Genomic DNA, 24,435 nt, shown 5'->3' with positions numbered 1-24,435 from the left:
AAATCTAAGATGAATTTCCAAAGGAAACTGGAGGAAGTTAAATGATATAATTTATAATTATAATAATTATTATATATAATCCTCTACAGATGTTTTTTTTAGTCATAATTGACTATTTCTTGTCTGCTGACTTGTTGCAAAAGCACATAATTACACAAGCATTTTGTGGGACTAGGTAGGACATCACATTATAATTTAAACTGTGTTTCTAAAACTCCAATGTATACATACTGACATTTGATATAATTAATGATATTGACTCTGTTCCTTTAGTCCGTAGAAATCACTGACATTGCATATACAGAGATTTTGCTGACCTTTTTTTATTGATTGCAAAAATGTGTATAATTTACAAAGATGATACAGACTCTTCAATACATTAAATATGAAAGGGTTTTCAAAATGCAGGTAGATAGGTCATTTTATCACAATACATACTGTCCATAAAAAAATTGGCTCATCAATGCAACACCTGTCATTTGTTGTGGGTGTGGCACATAGTGTACATGCCAAAGAATGATCAGGGAGGACGAGAAGCTTCAGTTGTTGCTTCTCAGCCATGGTTTAAAAAATAAAGACATCTATGATGTGGGACGACATTCATTCAACAGCTTTTGCATGAATGATCCTAAATGTGAGTCTATACAATTAGACCAACTTCTCACTCATGATAGGATTTTTTTTTTTTTTATAAAAAAACCCTTTGCTGTCTTGTCCTGCAGCAATCCCAATTTTCTTCAGATTTTAAAAGCAAAAAATGTTGCAAGGCAGAAAATAATTACACCAAATGATAAGCACCCATTTCCTAAGAAATGTTAGGAAAAGTGAACCATAAGCTGTACAACATAAAACTGCGATGACAATAGCTCTTCTTTATCTGTCTTTTTTTCTAGAAGACGCAATGGCAAGGAGAAGTTTATCCAACAAAAAGCTAATGCAGCATGAACTCTGTATCTACAATACCTGATAAAAATATATAACATGCTGCTCGACAAATGTTCCAGTTTTAAGACAAAATGTGCACTCACACATGCTTTCACTCACGAAAACAAAAGCTAGAATTAAAAAAAAGTGCAGTTTTTATACATCATGTGTAGCCCAGTGTAATAAAACCAGCTAATGTCTACTCTATGCTGCTCCTTGGCAGAGTGATTGAAATCTAAGGCACGATCATGGTCCCCACACAGTCAGAACTGTACAACTGTACAAGTCCACTTGTCTTCTCCTCTGCTCCTCTATCTGTCTTTGTTGCAGCCACCTGTAGACACACCTGTGCAACAAAATAAAACAATAAAAACTTGCAAATAGAAATCTGAAAGATTCTAGTACCAGCAACAGGTTCTCAGTGGTCCAGGCTGTTTCCCAGTTTTTGTCCCTCATGCAGAGCAGCCATGGCCAACCTCAGATGCTCCTTTAAACTCTGGATCTCTCGGTCGCTCCGGCCCTTCATGCCACTCAGCTCTTCGCGTACCTCCGTGTATCTTTCACAGGCCACACGTTTCTCCTGCCGAGCAAAGAGGGATAGACAGGCTTTAGCTCCTCAGTCTGCTTCTGCTCCTAAATCTACCATCTGTCATACAAGCTCACTGAAGGCAGGTTTCCAGGAAAATACAAAGCAATCTTTTGTGGCGAATGTAAAAAAAGCATATATCAGAAAAACAAACATGCTTTCATGTGTTTCCAATTTACTGCTGTTCAACGAATATTGTGAGTCAGATCACCAAGATAAGAAGTAGGTGGTGCAAAAGCATGGGTCACCAGAGATGAATAAGTATGTGCAAATGTTTCTTAAATTAAGAACACCAAGCAAATCTTTAAGTATGTGATAAAATATGTGCAGCAATATTCCACGTAATATTCTTTTTTTTTCAGTGAATCGTTTTCCATTGCACGTTTATGCCATATTTTCTATCTCTATGTCTCCATTCAGGTTTTTTAAAAGACAAATCAAAAATTCACATGTACAGGCTACATGTGTTTAAAACTAACTTATCTACATGGTAGAAAACCCACATAAATTGCCAGGTATTGTTATCTATTATTTTTCCTACTCTTTTCCTGAAATTACTCTTTCCAGCAAAAATGAAGTGCTCACAGATGCAAGAACTACAAACAGAACCTTGCAAGCATTTTACCGTGTTAAGAAACTGCAGTTCATTCCTTAGGCAGCTGATCTCTTTGTGCAAGTACTCTATCTCGTTTTCTTTCACCCTGAGAAGAACCTGGGAGAAAAACAAATTAGAATGGTTTAATTTTACTGGCAAAAAAACAACAAGAACACAGAGAACATATTTTACTTCAATCCTAACAATAACTTTACTATTTTTTAGCAGATGACTGATTATTAAGTGAGTGTAAGCAACTTAAGTGAATTTGCTCTTTCAAAATGAGATTTAAAAAAGTTGTGCTGACTTTACAGAAAGTTAACCCTCCTCACCAGGTTTTAGTTTAGAGTACACCGTCATGAGCGCCTTACCTCCAGTTCACAGGATGTCCTGTCTTTGTTGTCCTTTGAGCCCTGATCTGTGACACCGGACCGTATGCGGCTGATCTCCTCCGCCAAGCGGACCTTTAAGTCCTGCACCAGAACATATTTCATCAATTTAGCATGACGACCCCCAGACTGGCTTAACTCCACACTGACATCTGCTGTGTTGTGTGACATTTATATACTGACCCTGCTTCAGAAATCCAAGACCAGGCTTTTCAAAATGTACTGATGCCTAACTGTACAGTTGCACAAAGACCCAAACGTCTTTAGAACAAGAGTAAGAACGTGCTGATAAGTCACCTGGTTCTCTTTCTTCAGCTGCTCCATGTCTCTCTCCTTGCGGCTGATCACTCTCTCTCTCTCAGCGTTGGTTTGTTCAGCTCGGTTTAGCTCCAGGCACTTCTGAGAATAGCGCTCTGACAGTCCAGCCAGCTCTCTCTGCAAGGACTGAGTTTCTGCCCTGAAGAAACAAACCAATACCACATTAAAATTGTGGCAACGACAGAAATACACAGATGGAGCTATACATCACAGCTGTTCTGGTGAGATGACCAAAACAAAGCTAGTGCACCTCTGAAGTGTGTGATACATTATTATTATTATAATATGTATTGCATTAAATAACACCAACATGCTGTGAGAAGGCATGACTGTGCTTTTTCCATCTACAAGAGGAAAGTATTCTCTACTGTGGGTTCAAAACATCTTTACAGCTCATGACCAGCAACCACAAAAATAAGGAAGAGTGTGCGAATCGGCAAAAAAGTGCAGAGTAGGCAACGCAGCTAAGCCCTAAAATGCAGGTTCCAGTAGCAGCACTGACGTAGCATTGTGTCAATGGCCTTGTGAAGCTTATGAAGGAAAACTAATCCATGACCAAATGCTTCTACATTCCTCTAGTGCCTATCAAGACTCAGCGGCTGCTGCAGTAATGGCCTTGCTCAGATGAGGAACCCTGGATTGTTGTACTGTCTGCAAATTCACTGAAAACCCTTTTGTGGTCAACTAACTCCCACTTAAAAGCACAAGGAAGCTATTCACATACTGTACTTTACCAGTGTTTGGCTGCACTGCTCGAGACCGAGGGCCGGGCAACAACCAAGAATTTATTTTTAAGGCAAGATGCTTACACAGGACAGGGGAGGGCTTTACACACTCCTCATATGCACGTATTGCTGTACTATCTTTGTTTAGTTTAGACAGATTATTCCAAAGATGTTCAAAATGCACTGTTTTATTTGACGACTACTTTACCCTCTCCAGTTATTTACACAATGCTCTTAATGTTCTCAATACAACAAAACAATATTTCTGGCAGTAAACTCCATTTCCATCACTGTCCTGGATTAAACTGCTGTTCTTCATCCTTATATTTATTTAAAAATGTGTATTATGTACCTTCTCTGAAACTGATTTATGTTTTTATTTTAGGTAATTCCGGAAACACACATACTTTTTTAAAGTTACATTTTAAATTTAGTTTCCCTCTTACTGTAGATGATATCCCCATTCTCTCTCTGAAAACAATCTCTTTATTTTATTTGGAGGTAAGTTATTTCTTGCTTTGAATTATAAATGAAATCCAGAGATTTTAGAGCTTGTATTTTTAAAAATAGTTCACTTGTGTGGTCTCTATATTCTGCATTATCTATTAATCTGTTGGCCCTTTTCTGCATTGTATACATTGGTTCCACACATAGACAGTAACTCAAATATGGTACAAGTAATAAACAATATAATGCTTTCTGATTGAGAATAAGCTTTGTTTTCCCCACAACTGCAATGCTCTATGCCAACTTCCCTCTAACATATTTAATGTGTGGTTTCCAACAGATTTTGTGGTCCAAGATCACACAGAGGAATTTCATTGACTTTTTCATTAAATCATTATTCAATTTGATCTGCACATGTGGTTTGTCGGCGTTTCCTATGACCGCCAGTGTCTAGATGCCCAGTATCCACGTCTATCACTCGGACAGAAAATGATCTGAAACGTCTTACTGCTGCTGAGCTCGCAAAGTCTGCGAGTCCAACATCCCGCTGCTCAGCCTCTTCACCGTCTCCACCTCTCTCTCCAACTCCTCCTTGTGCTTCTTCCTCAAAGCCTCCATCACTGAAACGGAAACATAGAAACTTCAACATGACCTCGTGATAACGGCACCTAATATTGACGCAATGTTTAAGAGCAACAAACAACTTAAGTGTCCCTGTGGCTGTTCCCTGTCATTAAAACAGGTAGTAAGAAGCCAACAAGGACACTTTTGCTCTGAGTTGGTGTTGTGTTGTGTTATAACAGACGCAACCCCCTTATGTGCAAGGAATGGAATAACACAGTCCCTTTGTGAAATTACAAATCATTGTTTTCCCAATGGACAAAAGAATAACAAAGTTAAAGCGAAGCTTAGAGGGGATCAATATAAATACAGATTGTGTAATTTTCTGACAATGTGTTATCACGTTTAACATCTTAATGGCAAAATGCTGTCTATTACAATGTTAAATATGACAGTAAAGTTTAACATCTACTGAAAATTGAATCACACAATTGACTTGTAGTGGAATGGGAGCATTACAGAGTAATGATGTGCACTTTTTTTCCCTTTAAATGTGGTTTGTTAAAAATACACAATGAAAATTCACATCATACTTACACTCTCTATTACGGGCACTGAATAAGTTGAGCAAACCTCTAATATTTGATCATAGATTACTAAGACAATGATGGCTACCATCACTACAGTCTGCTGACCTCGTGCTGTGTCCTGCGTCTCCTCCAGCAGCAGCCTGTTTTTCTCCGTCTCCAGCTCCTTCACCTGGCGTTCATGTTGCCTCTGCAGCTCCCCCACCGCCTGTCGGTGAGCTTGCTCCATGGCTACCAGGCTGCGGCCGCAGGGAGTCTCAGGACCGCAGCCTCGCCGTACTTCTCCTCCTCCTCCTCCCCCAATCCCACCCCTTCCTCTTCCCCCCTGATGTAGATCCTCCAGCTGCTGCCTCAGTGACGCCACCTGAGAAAAGACAAGCACAGAGGTAAAGCCCACTGAGCGACAATGGTGGCGGACGAACACCCATCAATTTATGCACAGTTGGATTACGTGTTTGCTACAGTGATCAAGTTTAAAAGAAACTGAACTTAAAGCTGACCTTATCAGCTAAAGAAGCTTGAGAATGAAGAAAAGCACACTGGCTTCTCTTTGACATGAATTTACCAACTGTCCTCATGTTGCAGATTAAGACTACAAATACACAGTAGATTCAAACCAAGGTGCACATCAAATCACACAGAGACAGAACAGGCACGAGTGTCAGCAGTATCTTCAACATAGCTTCAAGTATTTTTTACAAGCACTTGCTTTAATCAGCAGTTGTTGTTGTTGTTTTTTGTTTTGGCTTTTTCTTGTTTCCCACTATATAATAATATGAATGTCCAATATTTCAAATGGAAAACAGTGTTGAAGAGCAGAGAAAAGTCAGAAAATAGGTTCTAATGTTAAAAGATAGAAACGGGAAATTTCAACTTCATCCAAACAGATGAAGGGTTTAATTTGCATTTTATTCATTTCGCAAATTAGGAAAATCATCTCCACGCACTACCTCCCTCTGCAGCGCCTCATTGGCTGACTGGCTGGAGGGCCGTGATCCCATTGGTGGCAAAGCGCTCATCTCCTTCAAAGGCATACGCTCAAACTCCGCCCACTTTTTCTCCAGTTCGTCCTCAAGACGTAGCCTTTGATTGGATCCTGTGCCCGTGCCCTTCCTGGAAAGCAATGCCTCCCACTGGCTGTTTGTGCTCCTCTCCTCCTGCCACTGGACGTGCTCCCTCCCCTGCCCCTCTCCTGCTTCCCTCTGATGGGACGGAAGAGGACTGGATGACACGGGAACAGGTGACAGCTCAACGTAGTCGAACCTACGCTGAGAGGGTGGCGCGAGGGACAGAGTTTCTGACTGGCCCTCATTGTGACGTGACGATGGCCGACGGGAAGACTGCAGGAAGCGTGAATGTGAGTTTTCCTTGTCACTGTTGCTATCTGGTAATCTAGAGAAGAAAAGAGATAAAAGGATTTATTCTTTTAGCTGATAGCCTCATAATTCCTACAGTAAATCAATTAAAGATTAAACTGATCATTAATGACTCAAACATGTGTCAAACTGGTGGCCCGGGGGCCACATGTGGCCCTTCAATCGATTACATGCGGCCCGCCCACCAATGTGCGAGGTGATGGAATAGAGACAGAATATAAGACTAAATGTATTTGCCGTCAATATTTTTATAATAGTAATAAGACATTCGATTGTAAACATTGCTTTATTAAATGTATTACACTCAACATGAAATGACATATATTTAAGCTGTTTTAATCAAAATTATCCTCGTAATTATTTAATTGTCCGTTTTTGTGCATCATAAATATGTTTTTATTGTGAATCATTTTATATCAAAACAAGCAATTTTACTTTGCAATTCTGTCTAATATCATAATGAATATCTTATATTGCCCACCGGCTACTAAATAGTTGTTTTTTCCACCTTTTTTCCTCTATGTCGGCCCCCGCTTGACCAAATTAGATGCTCATTGGCCCCCAGGTCATTTGAGTTTGACACCCCTGACTCAGGGTGATCACTCAGCTGGCGGTGAATCATTAAGTAAACAAAATATATTGTGTTTGGTGACAATCCAAACTAATAAGTGGAATTTCATTCGTATGCATCTGCCAAAGTGCACAGCAACTAAAACAGAGCCAAAGTAGCTGGTGCTTGTGAGTAACAGAGCTGCTTATTTGACTGTGTTTATTCAAGGTTGAGCTCCCACCAAAACTGAATTAGTTCATTCTCTGACAATTAAGTCACAGTAACTGTGAGTGCATTAGAGGCCAGCGTGCCAGGTCTGACAATTTAATACACACAGTAACCATCTAAATATCAACATATTATTAGTCTTAAATTAAAATTGCCTAATTAATCATGTACAAGGTTTTACGAACAATGATTCAACTGCACTTACTGCGTGAGGTCTGGAGAGCTGCTCGGCCTAACAGACTTCTTTAAAACCTCGATCCAGTTCCGCCTGATCCCAGCCGTCATAGCGGACAGCGTGAACACTGTCTCTCTCGTCTGGAGAACAAAAGAGGACACAATTAAAGGAGATGGAAACGTGCAACAGATGTGAAATGAGATAGAAATGATAAAAAGGAGAAATACAGAGAGAGGTGGAGAGGATAATGAAAGAGAATGAAAAAGGAAATGACAACACACACACACACACACACACACACACACACACACACACACACACACACACACACAGAGACAGAGTAACAAAGATACAAACCTGTATCTGAAAACCGTAGTTCTTCTCCACATCAAACTCCGACACGTTCACACAGTGTTTCAGGTCAATCTCCCCGTCCATATCATCTTTCTGCACAGAAAACATAACAAAACAATCACAATCTTCACAGAAACAGGATCCATTCTTACCCCCTTTTCATTGCCAGAAACTATACACCATACTTGTTTCTGTTTGGAACACTCCTGGTTTGATACATACCATTATGGAGATGATTATAAAAGTCACATATAAAACAAAAGTACCTACCTCCTCTGCACTCGAGTCTCTGTAGTACTTCAGTCCAGCATCCGTCAGAACAAACCAATGCTTCTTCCACTAAACACATGAGATTATGAATTAATCCAAGGCTGAACTGAGATCAGCAAAACATCAGTCCAAATGAAGAAAGTTTCAAAACAATAAGACAGCGATATCTGAGAATGTAACAACAAAAAGAGTTGTATTAATGTTCAATTCCTAGATAGGTCATCACACTTATCAGTGACACATGAAGGCCTCGTGATAAACCGAGCACTTAAAAGTATGAAGTGAGAAATTGAGATTAAAATTGTCATTCAAAGAGACAAGACACCATTTGTGCCTAAAGCCACAGAGCTATTATTGTTATTTCATTACAAGGATAATCTGACACTATCGTTTACACACAAATGTTCCTATTAGGAGTGAGGGATTGAGTCAAGAAGGCAGTGAAGATGTGACATCAACTTTACTTTACCTCTCCACTGTTGTCCAGTTTTGACATCCATCCCTTTTTAAAGTTCAGGAGGTCAGGCTGCGAGGCAGAGAGAGGGAAAGACAGAGAAAGACAGAGAACACAGTATAAGGTTCACTGATCTTCATGTAAAGTTTGGACAGATCTTTGTTTTTTGTCTGTGTAAATCAGACGTATTATCTGTGTCTGTCATAGAGACCTTTATCACAAGCAGCTCTCAAAGGATTTTTGAGGAGAAAAAAGAAACGGGTTAACCAGAACAAAAAGAAGGAAAGAAATGGGACAAAGCTTATGACAAACCCAAAGGCAGGGTATTGTCAATATAATACGAGCCCTAAACAAGAAATGTGTGCACATGTTTAACACAAATCCTGCTGATGCTTTGGCACAAATGACACATATTTACACATATGACTTTCTCTTGCTTTCTCAAAAAACAAGTTGAAACTTGTGAAATCCATCAAGTGCTTACATTTATACTTTCTTTACGTTTTGACTTATTCTATCCCTTAGTCTTATTAGCAAACTATTCAGTCAAATAGCCATTCTTTGTGAAAGAAATACAGTCACAACCATTTCCAAGCACTGTATCAAAAACTTCAAGCACTTTTCAAACCTTAAAACACAACATTTGAATTCAAGCACTTTAAAGCACATATACAACATTGGTGCATTATACTGCAATATTTTATCAGATGGAAGAAAAAGAGAGAAAAAAACCCAGCAGGGACATAGTGGGGGTTAAAAACATCTGCTTCATACATCAACCACCAGTGGTCCTGATTACTATAGAAAAACATATCAGTTGACCTCTAACTCTGCAACATATGATGGCACTTCCAAAAACCTCTCAGCTTCACTTGTAAACAAGGAGCATAATTCCCAATGTGGTGCATAACTGTAGACTATAAAACCTTACATCACTGTCCAGAAAAAAACTCAAATGTTTCCCAAATGACGCCCTTAGAAAATCAGTAGGTGAGAAGCCAAAAAGTGGACAAGAAAGAATGAAAGAAGCCTGTGATCAAGGACTGTATCTGCACAAAGACAGAGGCAACCTATTTAACCATCAAAAGATGGCCCATTAGAGGCAGGGTCTTCCTAAAACCAGCAACTACAGATGATCGAGTGGAGGACATTTACCACCTCGACTATGTTGAAAAATAACTTTCACATGTGAAGTTTTTTGGTTGAGGATGAGAACCCTTGTACCAGATATGAAAAATAGGCGGCGGCTGCAAAAGCAGATGCAGGAGGTGTGAAAATGACATCAAAATAATGACACTACAGGAAAGCCAACAGTCACTGCAACCTCACAAATAACCTACAGACAGCTGACATGAAGAATAAAAGCAGTACATCGATGGTGCAGGGAGGAGAGGTTTGGAATCTTGCGAGAGATTTGCAGTGGGAACACCGGTGTCGACAGTCACTCCTCCATAATAACTCAACTCTGTTGCACATTATGAAATATAACGCATGTCTCTGGCTTCGGCAGTGCAGTGGGAGATGATACATTAGAAGTCGTAGCTACCCTGCACTGTTTCCAGGAACAGGCCTGCTTTAGCTTTAGACTCGATGACAGGAAGAGGAAAACATGCACGGGGTACCTCAAGAAGTGCTGATCCCTGATTAAGATTAGGCAACTTTTTCCAGCATACATTCCTGCCTTAACTTATCATTCTTCACTATTACATTCCTCTACATTTCAATCTCTCACTGCAGTTATCACCTCATGTTCCACCTGGTCTCACTCCCATCGTCTTTTTTAAAAACTATCTATGTGAATCTTTAAATGTGTTTTGCCCAATTTGTTTTTTATCTTTGTTGCTCATATTTGAACTCTTGTATATGTCTGTTCCAAACAGTCCGGTTCTGTATTTATATCCCCATCCTGACTTGACTTGTGTTCCTGTAAACCACAGCTCCACCCAGATTCTCTCAGTGTAATCCAGCTCCTTTATGATACTGAGCTTCTTTAATCTGACAAATGTTGAGGTCTCATGACCACTTTGAGAAATGTTTAATGTCTTCTCAACAGAGAGAAACACAAACAAAACACATATAACATAACATATAACACTAGGTGTTGCCAACAAACAGGAAGCATTTTTCACAGACTGACAGCTGCACAAGACAATGCCGATTTTAAAGAAGTTTCTTGACCAAATTACTAGTTACTTTCTTCACCACCCTCGTGATGTAGAGCAACAGCAGATATTACTGAATTATATAAATTGTATAATTCAATTTGAAAGGTATTGCTGGGGTGTTTTCTGCTTACCCAAACTGCATGTTTGTATATGGGAATACGTAATAATAAAAGGAGCACGCTACAATGTGCCAAACCTCATCATAAATTGAAGTTATCTTGTCTATACATGCCGAAAATCAAGGTCAGGGAGCAGTCAAGAGGGGGAAACAGACAGCAGGCCGGCATTTGTTATGAATAACCATAATGCAACAGGGCTTCTCCTTGTTTTCGTGCTTTCAGACCAGCGACCTGTCCTTCTATGACAGAGGAAAGAAGGTCAAAGAGTGGTGACAGCTACAGACGACGTCCACTCTTCCTGACCCTGTCCCTCATTAGCATAGATTAGAGCATGTATGGGTTTCCCCCCTTCACTTGGTTCTGTTTTGTTAAAAAGATTAGCTCTCTGAGCAAAGTAAAAACCATGTCTGAGCAAACACGAAAACATCAGGGCTTGCTGTAACAAACTGACACTGCTACTGATTATAAACACGTCCTGCAACTGTAAACACTGAGGGCTCAACAGATAAAACTGCACCACACCTGCAGACTGACATGTTGTATTAGCCCACAAAAATGTTAAAATGTGTTTAAATAGCAATCATTTGAGCATTTATGCTTGGACCACAATAAAAACGTACAAATCAATCAACACAGGTAATCTCAGACGATTTTTGTTACCAAGTATGAGAGGTGGAATCCATTTAATCTTGGTTTTAAACAACATATGCAAACAAATCTGAGGCTAAACATTCGGTGTCATATCTCTGTGATTATATTATTTTGTACTGACCTTTTATTAAACTCCAAATGAAAAAAAAAATATTATTACTTATTATCTGCATTAATCTTTATAATAAAAATGTTAATCAAACTCAGTAGTTAAATAGTTAATGCTTGATTTCCAGCCAACATTTGGGCATGTTTTTATTTCAAATATATCCAAAGTGCTAACACAAACAGTAGAATACATTAATTCTAAATATAACGAGTCAAATTGAAGTTATTGATAAATCGACTCTATACGGCCGTTTCTGATTTGTAATATTGAACTTTGACATGTTGAAAAATAAGATGTATTGCTCGACAGCTCCACTTTTTGTATTAAATGTTACACAGGCTTGCGCCAGGCCAGATTTCATTTGCAATATAAATTCAGGAAGAAGTGACAGACAAGAAAAACAAAAGTGCTTTCACGGAGATGTTTCACTTACCGTCATGATACCAGCGTCCAGAGAAGGTGAAAGAAAGACAAAATAAAAGCACCGTTAGCGCACAAAAACAAACAAACAGACGTAAAAAACAACTCTTCTTGCTCTCAAACTTGAAACACAGCTTCGTCGTCTCTGGTAAAAGCGTTAAAGTAAAACCCCGCCATTCATAGCCATGTTCACTGAATCTAGCCAAGCGCCAGAGTCCACGGCAGCAGTGTGTCCTGTCCCAAGAAGAATCTGTTTTAATCCGGGTAAATGTGGGTGAACGTGTGGGTGATTAAAAAAACCACAGTTTCTCGACTTTGTGAAAAGCAGAGAGAAGCTAATGTTACGTGTGACTTGCTCTGCCTCTGTTTTTCTGCCACTTCCTGGGCGGATCCGCGAAGATAGTTTGAGAGAGAAAAAAACCACACGGTGCTGCCTCTGCTCTGTCTGTGCAAAACATGAGGTTCGAGGACCTGCTGAGGCACAGAGGGTCCACAAGAGAGGGTCCTAACCTCCCAGGCCACACGAGGAACATTATAGTCCCTATTATTACTACCAACAATGTATGTCACATGCAGAGTCATTGCAAGGTAAGACTTTTAAAAACATTGGGAGTCCATTTCAAGTCAGCTCAAATCATTTTAACCCTCAGGTGTCAGTTCACTTTATTCTACACTCTTACGTCATTAGAGGACAAAAATGTCCACTTCCAAAAACTTGTTAAAACCATTACAGATTCATGTTTTCTGTACACATATCTTATACAACTTCAGCCCTGCTCAAAACTAGCAAACATTCCAATAAAAAAATTTAAAATGGTTATTTTCCATATACTGTAACAATTTTTGTGTGCGTTTTTTTCCCTAAAAATATTAGAATCGGGTAATGAAACTGGCATTTAAAGGGTTAAAATCCTGATAATCATTAATAGTTTTGATCAGGTTTAACCAAACAATAGCATACAAAACAATCTGTCCAATTTTTATAGCTGTTTTTTTGGAATGTTATGACAAGAAGGTAGTACATTTTAAATTGGCTGCTACACAAAAACTAATAATGCATCAAAGGCAATATTTGGCTAATAAAACCCAAAATTTAATTTCCCCCGGGGATTAATCAAGTATTCTGATTCTGAATTTGTTTTAAGTAAAATAACACATTTTTGTGTTGTTTTTTAATATATAGAACAACAGTGAAAGTAAGTTCCTTGTGTGTTGGTTAATGTCTACGCTCTATTGTTGTTGTTGTGTGAAAAATGCTCTGTGATTTTGCCACAAACCCATATGGGAAAAAAAAAAGTATCTCGCAGTCTCCTTACCCACATGTGAATACATGAATAATAAACATATAAAATATACACACAGAACACACACAAAAGCACACAAAAACAATAAACACAAACATTTAGAAGAGTTTAGTAATATAATGTAAAGTGCATTTGCATTTATATCTATCTCTTTTTGTTTGTTTTCATTCTGTAGTACGCTGATGATGATACAGCTGAAACTCATCATACGTGAGTGGGTTCATGTGATATTTCCTTTCTAAGGACTTGCTCAGAATCAGGATAATAAGGAATAATAACTTGATTAGAATTCCATGGCATGGAAAGGTTTATCTAATTCACTGGATATATTTTCCTTACTTAACATCTTTTGGGCTTTCATATAGAGTGACACTCCCCCTCCTCTGAAATCCTCTTTTGGTAGCTATTGGTTTCAGTTCAGGAATTTCAACACATGCCCCAGCAGACCACAATTGACAAAGCTCAGTCATTCCTATGAAATGCCTGTAGGGTGTAGGTGAAGTATCTACACACACACACACACACAAACAACATGCTGAGCATTTTAAAAGCCACACAGTGTAAAGACATGCCAGCAGGTTAGTTTGCCAAGTGCATGAAAAGCTGTATAATTATAGACAGAATGTGTGTCAGCACTGGATCAGCTGCCAGCAGCAGTCTGGTAAATATGAAGCAGAAAGACAGCATATATTAAAATAGACTCAGCTGCAAGAAAATTCATCAAACCATGTGTGCTCGGGATTTTTGGCATTCACTTCAAAGATGACGGATAAGAGGAGAATCAACTGTATGACATCACTCCCCACATACAGTGCAATAGAGAGTGGGAGATTGTCTCTACAGAGCCATACAATGAAGCTGCTTTCAGAATCCAGAGATTCTTTGGAGATTGTGCACAAGGGGCTGAATGTGTGACTACAAAAGTCTGCAAAAGTCACTGTGGAGCTTCTCCTGCCAGTCCTGAGTATACATTCTAGTAAAGTCTGTGAGAGCTCAAGTGGCTGTTGGAACTCTGCAGGATCCTCAGCCAGTGAATGGGTGTCCTTCCGCCTGTATAATGAAACCAGGCACCAACTGGTGGTCACTTGGATCCTCCAAAGGTTCTCCTGTTGCTTTGAAAGCACACAGGAGAAAATCTCTTGCCATAAACTCTGGATAATGTCCTGACCCAAATCTCCTGACATTACCCAGAGTTCATGTCTGAAAACGGCTTAAGAATGGACTGGGGTGGACCACATACCTGCATTTGTTCTACTTTGTGGTGACCACCTTTCCAAGAACTGCCTTCATCTGCTGTGGGACTGCCAGACCTCTGGAGAAGAACAGATTGTAGTTATTAGGGCATAAAAAAACATTTACGTCTGAATAGAAAATCTCATTTGAAACAATCTAATTTGTCCTATTTTTGATTAATTTGTGTTCAGTACCAATTTTAAATGTTCTGATTAGGTGATAAAGCTCCATTATGCTTTAAATCTAACTGTGATGCTGTGTACTTGTAATCAAGGTCCTAATGAGAAAACATAGAGACCAACTTAGTTTCACATCCACTGACTTAGGTATGTGGAAGATGTGGTTAAGCATTAACACATCAGGTAAGAGAAACCAACAGAGCCACAATTGTACTGTAATGGATTATATTGAACTAGGGAAAAAAAGTTTAATTAAGTGTACATACAGTGTTATTGATTTAAAGCACCAGATCTCAAAAATCCAATATTCTTTATGTTTGACTTCACTGGCAAGACAAAGGGAAGAAGTACAATTTTATTAAATGTAAAACTTTGTGTTTACAATTTTTTTTTTAAAAAGTTACTCAAATAAAACTGATATTTACGCAGCTAGATCAAGAGAAGAATAAAAATATAAAGTACTGTGATTGAATGTCTTCTTCACCCCAGGCTGTCAACCTACTTGTAATGAGGTGGTGGAGTGAGCCCGAGATAGGTAACCACTGCCACTATAGTGCCATTCTCTTTCAGTGTCCACAGTCTCATCCCACTCTCTGGATGGATGTTTGCTCAAGGAGTGGCTGTAAAAGCACACACAGGTAATCATCAATGATCCAAACTGATTGTGTGGATAAAGCAACGCAATCAAGCATCAAATCGTTGTGATGTACACTCTTAAATGCTATAAAACACATGTTACTGGACAGCTTCACTATTTATTGTTGAACACACAGTATACCCTGTAGGAGTCTCTCAGTCAAATAATACAAAAGGCCTAGTTGGACGATGTCAGGAAGCAGCAAGGGATCGTGGGAATTTAAGTTGTCTTCCCTGTGTATTTGAGCAAATTGATGCATTTAATAAACATAAGACAACACACTGAATATTCCCTTTCTCACGGTGAGAAAGTTATAGCAGAGACAGTAAAGCATGTGATGTCATTAAAAGGTAACCAAAATAAAATGGTCCATTACCTTGACTAGAAATATAGATTTCTACAGTGTTGGAAAGGTTTTGGCTGATGCAAGAGCACTACTCAACCGAATATGTAACATTAGTCTTGTCATTGTTAGATTTAGATACTGTGTTACCTGAGTTGAATCAAAGTCTAACCTTGCTGGTTTGAAGAGTTCCTGTCTCCGAGGGGGTTGCTGGTTGTGAGGCTGTCCCACGTGCCCTGGTTCTTCCCTCAGATGGATTCTCTTGACTTTGGGCAGGTCTGCCATTGCTGCATACTCCTCCCTGTTCCTTCCTGTGGACCCCACTGACAGCTGGGCTGACTCAGAGGACTCCATGGAGCTCTGAGAGGAGGTGTGCCGCCGCATTTGAATTTGAGGTGCAGGAGAAGGGCTGCGTGTGCGAAGGGAGGGCCTTTTGTCTTTAGGAGAGAGGCAGCGATCCTCATGGACGTGTCTGCCACCCCTAGACCTGATGCTGCTGCTGCTGGGGCTCCGAGGGGTTTCCAAGGTAACAGGAGCTGCTCTGTTCCCACTTGTGGTCTGTCTTGAGGGTGAAGCTGAACGAGATAATGATGAGCTGCGAAGGGTGTGAGTTGATTCTCGCCAGGACCGTGGCGAGTGTTTGGAGTCAGACTTTGTGTCATTGTAAGTGTTTTTTCTCTGAGAAAAATGACTGGAGCCCCCATTAGTGGCATTTCTGAGGACAGAATATCCTGGTGGGTCACTGTTGCCTTTTCCAGTGGGAGAAGTGTTGCGACTGTTGGGTTTTTTGCTGTGCAGGGAGCTGTTAGTTTGTGTTTTCCGTTGTAAGTGTTGGTCTGAGCCATGATAGCTTTTCCTTGAGGGTGACAAACTGCGGCTATCACAACTTCTCACAGACCTGTTTCCCTCAGATTTGCGCAGCAGAGACTGAGAAGGTGCCTCATAGCTTCTCCTTGAGGGCGAGGAGTTACGACTTTCATGACTACGGCTCTTTAATGAACCACTGGTGTCTGTTTTCCTAAGCTGATATTGATTAGGGGTTTCATAGCCTCTTCTTCCAGGGGAGGAGCAACGGCTGTCATGACCTCGATTGCTACCAACAGGGTTCGATTCTGTCTTTCGGAGTATGGATTGGCTCGGTGTGTTATAACCTTGCCTGGGTGGAGACATGGCGGGACTTTCTTGTTCATTTTCTTGATCATTCAGTCCATTCCTTGCTGCTGAATTTCGCAACAGAGCTTGGCTTTCAATGTCATAGCCTTCTCTTATTGGAGACCCACAGCGTCCGTAGTGACTACGTCCATTCAGAGACATGATTGATTCAGATTTACGTAAGAGGGTCTGGCTCGATGAGCTGTAATTTCTCCGTGGTGGTGAGGAACTGTGACTGTCATGTCGACTTGCAGAAGTTCTCCTAGTTGGAGATGAAGTGCGACTGCCGCGCCCATGTCCTGGTGGAGAACTGCTTATGGTTTCAGTTTTACGGAGAGACATAGGTCGCTGAGAGTTATAGTCCCTCCTGGAGGGTGATGACCTTCTGCTCTCCTGACCCCGAGAACTCCAAGTCCCATTTACTTCTGTTTTCCTCAAGGCACTCCTAAAGTCAGAAACTGTGCTGGATTGGGATTTGACTGAACCAGCCAGCGATTTGAAGTTTTTTGGCAGCGTTCCCGACTCAAAGCGTCGGGCATGTGTGCTTTGCAAGGAGCTTCTGGATCCTGATTCTGCCCCTTGAGACCGCCCTCCACCATCAAAATTATGCTTGCTAAGGGAAACAGTGGACTCACTGCGTCTGAACGGTAGATTTCCACGTGAGGGAGACGAAGAGCGAGATTGGAGAATTGAACTATGCTTTGAGGAATCATATCGTCCTGATTGTTGGTAGGATGAAACTTGAGATGAAGGATTTCCCCGGCTATGTGAACCACTGAAACCCTTCCGGCCTGTTGAGCCCAGCGATTCTGCTATCTTAAAAGGAGTTGGACTTGGAGAGCGAGGGCCAACTTGTGCCTCAACCTCAACAGCAATTTCATAAGGATCAGGAGGTGGGATTTCCAGAGGGAGGTCCTCATCTGAATACTCTGGTATCGGCCTTTCGGAGGCCTTGCCGAGATTAGGGTTCCTAAAAGGGATGGTGTCTTTGGGTTCGACATTTCTGTTGCTGAAGAGAGGATGTCCTTTCTCAAAATGGCGGAAAGGAGAAGGCGGGCTGTTATCACGGAGTGAACGGGCGCCCGCTGCCTTCCCCAAGGAGAAGTAGCCACTTTCACACTTCTCTCTCTCATCTTTTATCCCTTGAATAAGAAAGGAGTCAGGCAGTGTGACAGAAATAGAAAGAAGGAGGGCCATAGGGAAATAGGAGATACACACATCAAAGTTCAACAACTAAGCCACTACCAGAGGTTGCCTGACACAAACTGAGCGATATTGTATTACTGATAATTGCTGTGGGACACCTCCGCTGATGACATCAAACGGTATTACCAAGTAAAGAACACCTTTGGCTGTAATTAGATATGGAGCAGTTGAGTGCAGTAACTCATAAGTCAACTGAACGCACAGTCCTCAGAACTCATACTGAGACCTGAGAGAGATCGGGTGAAGCTGTTACGTTTGTCCATCTAACTCTTCCAACTCTTCTGTATCTACATACCAACAAATTCAATCAAACGGTTGACAAACACAACAATATACAAAGTCAGCTTTCACACACCTGATCGCCCGGTGAAGCCGTTTCTGCTCCGAGCTTCCTCCATCCAGGCCCGAGGGTTGGGCCGGTGGGGCGGCGGGTCGAGCCGAGTCATGCCAAGCTTGGTAGATTGTCGACGTATTGGCAGATATTCGTCCTCTCCACTGATGGAGCCACTGAACTCCTGGTAGTCACTCTGATCACGACAGCTACAGGGAAGAGGAGATGGGAGAGGAATGACAAGATCAGATATGGAAGGGGAAAAGGGGGAGAGAAATTTGAATTTGTAATTTAGAGATCATAGAAATAACATGCACTTCATAAAAGTTTGGGTTCTGAGATTGTAAATATAAGTTATGAGATATGTTCTACAGTAACCACTTGTGTTTTTACATGATTAAATAGTATATTTATGTTCACTAAAGCATTTCAGTTTACATGAGAAGTCTAAATTAACTCTCGATCACTGATCATTGCGCTCACCTGTCAGTGCTGTCGTCGTCGTCTCCGTCACAGATATAAAGCTCACAGTCTGGGCTCAGGATGCACAAAGAGCTCTCTCTATAACCTGGACGTCCTCCATTGACATCACAGTAGCTGCTCACCACTGACAAACCGTCAGAATCCTCCTGATAGGGTGACACGTTAAGACACAGGCCAATCACAGCATTAGAGAACACCTCATCGCTCACTAACTCACAAAAGAAGATGCACTGGTGGTGTTCTTAGCAAACGACTTACCTCCAAACAAAAGTGATCAAAACATTAAAAAGAAATCACTAAAAAGATTTCAGTATCAAACCCCCAGATATTTTAGCTTATAAGGTCACAGAAAATACACTTAATATGAGAATAGGAATCTGTGTAAACAGCAATCCTAGAACTGTCTGTCTCGCTCCATCTTATAGAATAAAGCATAAGCTGAATAGTGTGTGTCCTCTCTGACACACTCACATGTTCAGTCTGCTGTTCGATTAGAGTTACACCTCTGTAACTCAACCTGGCTCGTGGCTTTCCTCATTAAAATTTCAGCGTTTTCTTCTGGCCATAAAAACTTCAAATGAAATAGATTGCCAAAAAAAAAGGTGTAAAACTGTCTGTAAATATGTGTAACCGGCACTACACATCTCCACAACAACAGACTTTTAGTGCTAGAGTGTTTTCAGATATATTCTGGTCACTAAAAAACTGCAGTCATGTGATGGATGCAAGAAAACAGGAAAACGTGGCATTGTTACAGTTTTAATACTGTAAACACGCTCATTGTGTCATTATATTGTCTCTAGTGTCTAAAATTACAAGTGATTCCCAAGGGGACAGTAAAGGATCCAACTTTGTTAATTTATAATAGGAACCACTGCTTATCAGGAGCTGTGCTCTTGGTTGTTACCACTCATTCTGTTTCTGACCATTTCTGAATTCACTAAAAATCCCCAAAGAATCATACAGTCTATGATCTCACGAACTGTGTAAGTAGGAGGTGCTGCTGCTGATGTTTTATTCATACATTGCTACCCTGACCTTTGAGTCACTGGTCCTTTTGCACAGCAGCCATTTTGACATGTTTTAGAAGGAACACACCACACAGATGTTACTGATCACGTTGACTAATGGAGGTCATGAGAGTATGACAATCAACTGCAACTCGACCATTATCAATTTAATTACGAGCAATGTTTCTACTGTAACCTGTCAGCATGGCTGTTTGAGAAGTTCTCTTGTTTAAATAACCAAATGAAAGTACAATTCAAAACTTCATGATGAAACATTCATTATTTTTCTGTCTTGCTGATTTCACCTGTGACTTCTAATGGTCTAACTGCCAGCTGCCCATCTCTCATCTCTATTCTGTTGCCCAGCTGTACTGCACAGTCCCCTCCCTCTTCCTTTCCGGCTTCTCCTCTTTCTTACCTTGCTGCTGGTGTCTTTTTCCGCTGCCTGATACGGGATTGGTGTTAACACCACTCCTGTCCCACTCCCAATCCCAGTTCCAGTGCCTCCTGTGGTGGATTTCTGCTTTGGTGCTACCTCAGTGTTCTCTCCTGCACCAGCGTGCAGGTGCCTCTGGCGCAGGCAGTCATGGCAGCGGAGGGGGTCAAAGATGTTGGGCTGGAACTTGGGGCAGATGGGCTCATCAATGGAGAGTGGCATGATGGATTTAGAGGGGGGAGACCTGCCTGCTCAAAGCAACAAACAGAGAAAACTGAGAAACATGGACACAATGATTAAATAAACATGTCTATGAGAGTATATTTAAAACTGTATGATGACAGCATTGTCTCACTTAAAGGTTTAGTACTAATACTTGCCAATATTAAATGTGACAGCATGGTAACTTTGTAAAAGGGACACAATGTTACACAAATACCATCTTATTCCTCCAGTAATCACAAAATAATAGCATGATAAAAATTAATTAAATTACGTGTGTAACAAACGGAACATAAGGGAGGATGCATTTCACTTTTACAATATGGTATTATTTGTGTGAAGTACTGATTGTAGCCTATAGTAATTCTCATTGCCAAGCTATTACCAGGACATTACTTTGGAAACATTATATCACTGCAATGCTATGCCCTATTCCCATAATTAACATTGTTATTATCAACCTGGAAATTGCATCAGAAAAAAAGATAGTATTACAATAATATGACCTCTCTATTCCACAATTATTACCAAACTATTACCGTGCTGTCTCTGTTGTATTGTAATGGTTTTCAAAAAACATCATTCATCAACACATGGTGGTAACATATGGCTGTGACACTGCAGGTGTAAGCACAGAGCAGCCGCTCATAATCAACACTTAAGAGCTTCTTTCATTTCATGGTTCATGCGAGATCTAAAGCGGAACTGTTAGGGTGTGTGATAACTAATCACACTAGAGGACAGTGAAACACAATCCAGAGAGAGCAGAAGTATTACTACAACCACAGCACACACATGCAAGATAATTCATCAGCCTTTAAAAGCACCACTGCCTGCAATTGCAGGAGAAGATGAATGAGGCTATTAGGACGGCGAAAGCAGCAGACACTTTCTGTTGTAAAATAATGAGAATTTATGAGCATTACCTGAGAAGTGAAGCTCCCACTGTCAGCTCAGTTTAGAAGATGACATGAGAAGTCCCAGGATAAACTGCCCATCAGACTCCTATCATTCACAGGCCTCCTTGTCCACATGCTCTGTGTCCTCCGAGCTGCCAAACTCTCAAATTAATCTGATTGGCTGCTCTGACAATGAGTGAAACTGAAGTATGTAGGCAGCCATCAAGGCTCTCAGTAAACACAGCACAAAACGTGAAGAACACACAGACCTAGAGCCAACATGGAGCATGTGACCTGCTGGTTCCTCTATTGAATGGTTGTATTAAATATCATTGGCTGTAGAAAGCGAAATGAAACGCTCATGCTAGTGACAGCTGGCACACGCTGGCTCAGGTTAACGTAAATAAATAAACACTGGTGGTGAGATGGGGGGGGTTAACATACATTAAAACAGGGGCTTTGTGTATGTGTCGTCATGTTAACAGTGGAGAAGATGCTCCAAGAGGAACAACAGTGAATTTGTATTATTCTAATGTAATACTTAACTGTAAGGAAGCTCAGTGCTGAAGGGTTGAGTTCCTGATGTTCTAGAAAGGATGTTGACGACAGCGTGAGGTTTCCTATTATACAATAGAGCAAAGATGGATACAGTTCTACACAGAGCACACTGACATTTGTGGTATATGACTATAAAACACAAGATTCATCTTTCATATGAACAACAATTCAGCAAATAAAGTTTATTTTATGAACCAACACTATAAAAACAGATGTATACATTTGAGCACAATATCTCAGAGGGCAGGTACTTTAGAAGTTGATGGTCAAACCTGGTGTAGTCACAGTGTCCACATCAGTCTGTATTCATTTTATACATTTCTCGACATACATTTTTCCTGTTCCCTCTTGGGAGCATAAATCTGATACAAGTCGTCGAGTCTTTTCAGAAGTCAGACCTGTTTTTTAATTTAAACACTCTCTCAGTCCATTTGTCGTTCCCGCTTTCCAGTCTGGCGACGTCTCTGAGATTTGGTGGTCTTCCCCTTTTTTTTAATCTTCATGACACCACGTTTGTTGTCTGTCGAGCGACCCCCTCGTCCTCTTTGGCCTTCCTGCTTCCCTTTCCTCTTCCTCTTGCATGTGAATGTGTTGAGCGATGACATTAAGGAGCGGATCCTACAGCAGGGGAGAGAGAGAACAAAACAAGGCTGGAGTAAGAGAGAGACAAAAAAACTGTAGACAGCCATTATGTCATGACTGTATTCATTCATGAATTCATCTAACATTTTGCATTTGAAATGTTAAAATAATGAAAATTCTTAATAATAAACTGCCAGAACGCAGAATGAAGTCTGAAAAACATTAGCATAATGAACAGCTTACTTTTTGGTCATGATTGGGTTCCCAGCTTTTCTTGGCATTGCATTTGTTTTCTCTCCCTCCCCTTTTTCTTCACTTTCTCCATTAGCCTTGGGAGCAAAGATTCTCAGTGTTAAAGTTGTATTTCCATCAAAATCAAGTGACCAAGTAGAATTATTACCAAAAGAACACACACTCTAAAAACTGTTCCAACTTTAGGCATTACAGTTTACCTGATTTGCTGCAGGTCCAAGCAGGTGATTCCCAGTGAGATCAAGATCACTGATGGTTGTCACGGTGACAGTGTGATTAGGATGATCATATTGTACAGACTCTGTTGTACTGGTTACCATATTATCCAGATCCTCTGCACAGTCCTCTGACATATGGAATGAAAGGTGAGGAAAATAATTCAGTACAACTTCAAAGGCTGCTGACTGATTAGAAAACTGAGCTGAGGCTCTCTTTTGTTTTTAACTCACCAAGAGCGTCTGTCCTCTCCTTCAGCATCTTCATATATTCCTTATGCCTCTATAAGAGGATAGCCAAACATAACGTCAGTACATTGTTTCCTTGCATACTCACACAATCTAATTTATGTCAACCAGGTCAGATTTTGAGCACTTGTTCTTTCACTCTACATTTACCTCTTCCCTGACTTTAATTTGCTCATCCTTGATCTTCTTTCGAATTTCAGCCAATGCAACTTTCCTCCTTTCCACCTTTCGCTTATGGAAACCCGTGAGGAAGTCCCTGAGAGAGGATTGGAGGGAATATAGACTTTCACATTTCAAGACTGTGCAGGTGAGTTCAGAATATGCTCTAGAGAATAAACATTATTGACTTCCTTTGTATTTGCTGACATTGCAGCAAAGAATGAATTTTGAGTGTGTATTACATCGTGAACTACTCAAATAAAAACATGAGCATTATGTGTCAAGTCAGTAATTGAAGTGGGCGACAATATCTATTAAAAGTGTTTAACATTATTTATATTCACTGACTTCAAGACACATGTGTGTCCTGGAAGACCAGTACAATAACAAGACACCAAATAATTGAGTTTAAATAATTGTTGGCAAAATGGGAAACACATGTCCAGATTTTTGTAATTTTATTATTATTTTAATAAATAGCCCATCACTAACATCTTATGGTATCTTCTATTTACAGACGATTTGTGGAGAACCCTCCTGAAGCACTGTTTTAAGGGGATAACTAAGGGATATTTCACAGGCAGAGGGAAACTTGTCTTAAAATGTACTTAGCTTAAACAATACACATTAAGAATTACACCCGACGTAGCACATACATGAATAATATTGTTCGAAAATAACACAAATGTTTGCTAGAAAACTAAAGTTTAACATAATACTAAACAGCACAGTGGCGGCTAATGCTACGATGCTAGCTGACAGCTGCTGTAAGAGAAGTACTTACTGTCTGTCGTTGTCGTCAAACGTTACGATACATTTGTTTTCTCTTTTCTTCGAGCCCGGCTTGAATTTACCCTTTTTAAAGTTATTGTTATGCTTTTTGTTGTTTTTCATGTTGTACACGTGAGTTACGAGACCTTGTATTACTTCCGGTTTCTCCTCGGCAGGGTTGACGTCAGCTATAGCTGTCCGACTAGAAACA

At 40.3% G+C, this 24,435-nt stretch overlaps 3 protein-coding genes across 5 annotated transcripts; all 3 read right to left on the bottom strand.

Moving 5' to 3' along the window:
• Positions 1–307: 307 nt before the first annotated feature.
• Positions 308–12,398, bottom strand: triobpb (TRIO and F-actin binding protein b). Of its 2 annotated transcripts, none has more exons than XM_044051011.1 (13): positions 12,017–12,398; positions 8,555–8,611; positions 8,086–8,154; positions 7,819–7,908; positions 7,492–7,601; positions 6,080–6,524; positions 5,241–5,496; positions 4,493–4,604; positions 2,792–2,951; positions 2,477–2,578; positions 2,136–2,222; positions 1,330–1,504; positions 308–1,270 (listed from the first exon to the last, which is right to left on the bottom strand). In XM_044051011.1, exons 1-12 carry the CDS (start codon positions 12,020–12,022, stop codon positions 1,343–1,345), a joined length of 1,656 nt encoding a protein of 551 aa, XP_043906946.1. In that variant the 5' UTR covers positions 12,023–12,398; the 3' UTR covers positions 308–1,270; positions 1,330–1,342. The 2 variants fall into 2 exon arrangements, with proteins under 2 accessions (XP_043906946.1, XP_043906947.1); XM_044051012.1 differs by having other exon boundaries at positions 6,083–6,524.
• Positions 12,399–13,369: 971 nt separating this feature from the next.
• Positions 13,370–21,694, bottom strand: LOC122785278 (serine/arginine repetitive matrix protein 2). 2 transcript variants are annotated; one of them, XM_044051010.1, is made up of 8 exons: positions 21,466–21,694; positions 20,300–20,565; positions 18,872–19,017; positions 18,413–18,597; positions 15,872–17,993; positions 15,222–15,339; positions 14,548–14,619; positions 13,370–14,357 (listed from the first exon to the last, which is right to left on the bottom strand). In XM_044051010.1, the coding sequence occupies exons 2-8, from the start codon at positions 20,537–20,539 to the stop codon at positions 14,331–14,333; spliced, it is 2,910 nt and encodes a 969-aa protein (XP_043906945.1). In that variant the 5' UTR covers positions 20,540–20,565; positions 21,466–21,694; the 3' UTR covers positions 13,370–14,330. The 2 variants fall into 2 exon arrangements, with proteins under 2 accessions (XP_043906945.1, XP_043906944.1); XM_044051009.1 differs by lacking the exon at positions 13,370–14,357 and having other exon boundaries at positions 14,379–14,619.
• Positions 21,695–22,146: 452 nt separating this feature from the next.
• On the bottom strand, positions 22,147–24,428 carry nol12 (nucleolar protein 12). Its single transcript, XM_044051079.1, has 6 exons — positions 24,238–24,428; positions 23,445–23,550; positions 23,280–23,328; positions 23,031–23,176; positions 22,822–22,907; positions 22,147–22,614 (listed from the first exon to the last, which is right to left on the bottom strand). The coding sequence occupies exons 1-6, from the start codon at positions 24,345–24,347 to the stop codon at positions 22,419–22,421; spliced, it is 693 nt and encodes a 230-aa protein (XP_043907014.1). The 5' UTR covers positions 24,348–24,428; the 3' UTR covers positions 22,147–22,418.
• Between the last annotated feature and the right edge of the window lie 7 nt (positions 24,429–24,435).

This window comes from Solea senegalensis, linkage group LG19, assembly GCF_019176455.1.
Source record: "Solea senegalensis isolate Sse05_10M linkage group LG19, IFAPA_SoseM_1, whole genome shotgun sequence".
NCBI classification, from domain to species: domain Eukaryota; kingdom Metazoa; phylum Chordata; class Actinopteri; order Pleuronectiformes; family Soleidae; genus Solea; species Solea senegalensis.
This window is presented reverse-complemented; position numbering and strand designations above follow the sequence as displayed.

Bases quoted from the DNA above. Each gene is read 5' to 3' on its own strand.
- triobpb (XM_044051011.1), bottom strand. The intron at 7,602-7,818 runs GTTTGTATCTTT...TTTGTTCTCCAG, and splicing joins ACTACGGTTTTCAGATACAG to ACGAGAGAGACAGTGTTCAC. The intron at 2,579-2,791 runs GTGACTTATCAG...GTTCTGGTGCAG, and splicing joins AGCTGAAGAAAGAGAACCAG to GACTTAAAGGTCCGCTTGGC.
- nol12 (XM_044051079.1), bottom strand. From the start codon at position 24,347: ATGAAAAACAACAAAAAGCATAACAATAACTTTAAAAAGGGTAAATTC. The intron at 23,177-23,279 runs GTGAGTTAAAAA...TCCATATGTCAG, and splicing joins GGAGAGGACAGACGCTCTTG to AGGACTGTGCAGAGGATCTG. The intron at 22,908-23,030 runs GTAAACTGTAAT...TTTGCTCCCAAG, and splicing joins TTGGACCTGCAGCAAATCAG to GCTAATGGAGAAAGTGAAGA.
- LOC122785278 (XM_044051009.1), bottom strand. From the start codon at position 20,539: ATGCCACTCTCCATTGATGAGCCCATCTGCCCCAAGTTCCAGCCCAAC. The intron at 19,018-20,299 runs GTAAGAAAGAGG...TCACCCTATCAG, and splicing joins AAAAAGACACCAGCAGCAAG to GAGGATTCTGACGGTTTGTC. The intron at 17,994-18,412 runs GTGTGTGAAAGC...TTCTTATTCAAG, and splicing joins CGGCTTCACCGGGCGATCAG to GGATAAAAGATGAGAGAGAG.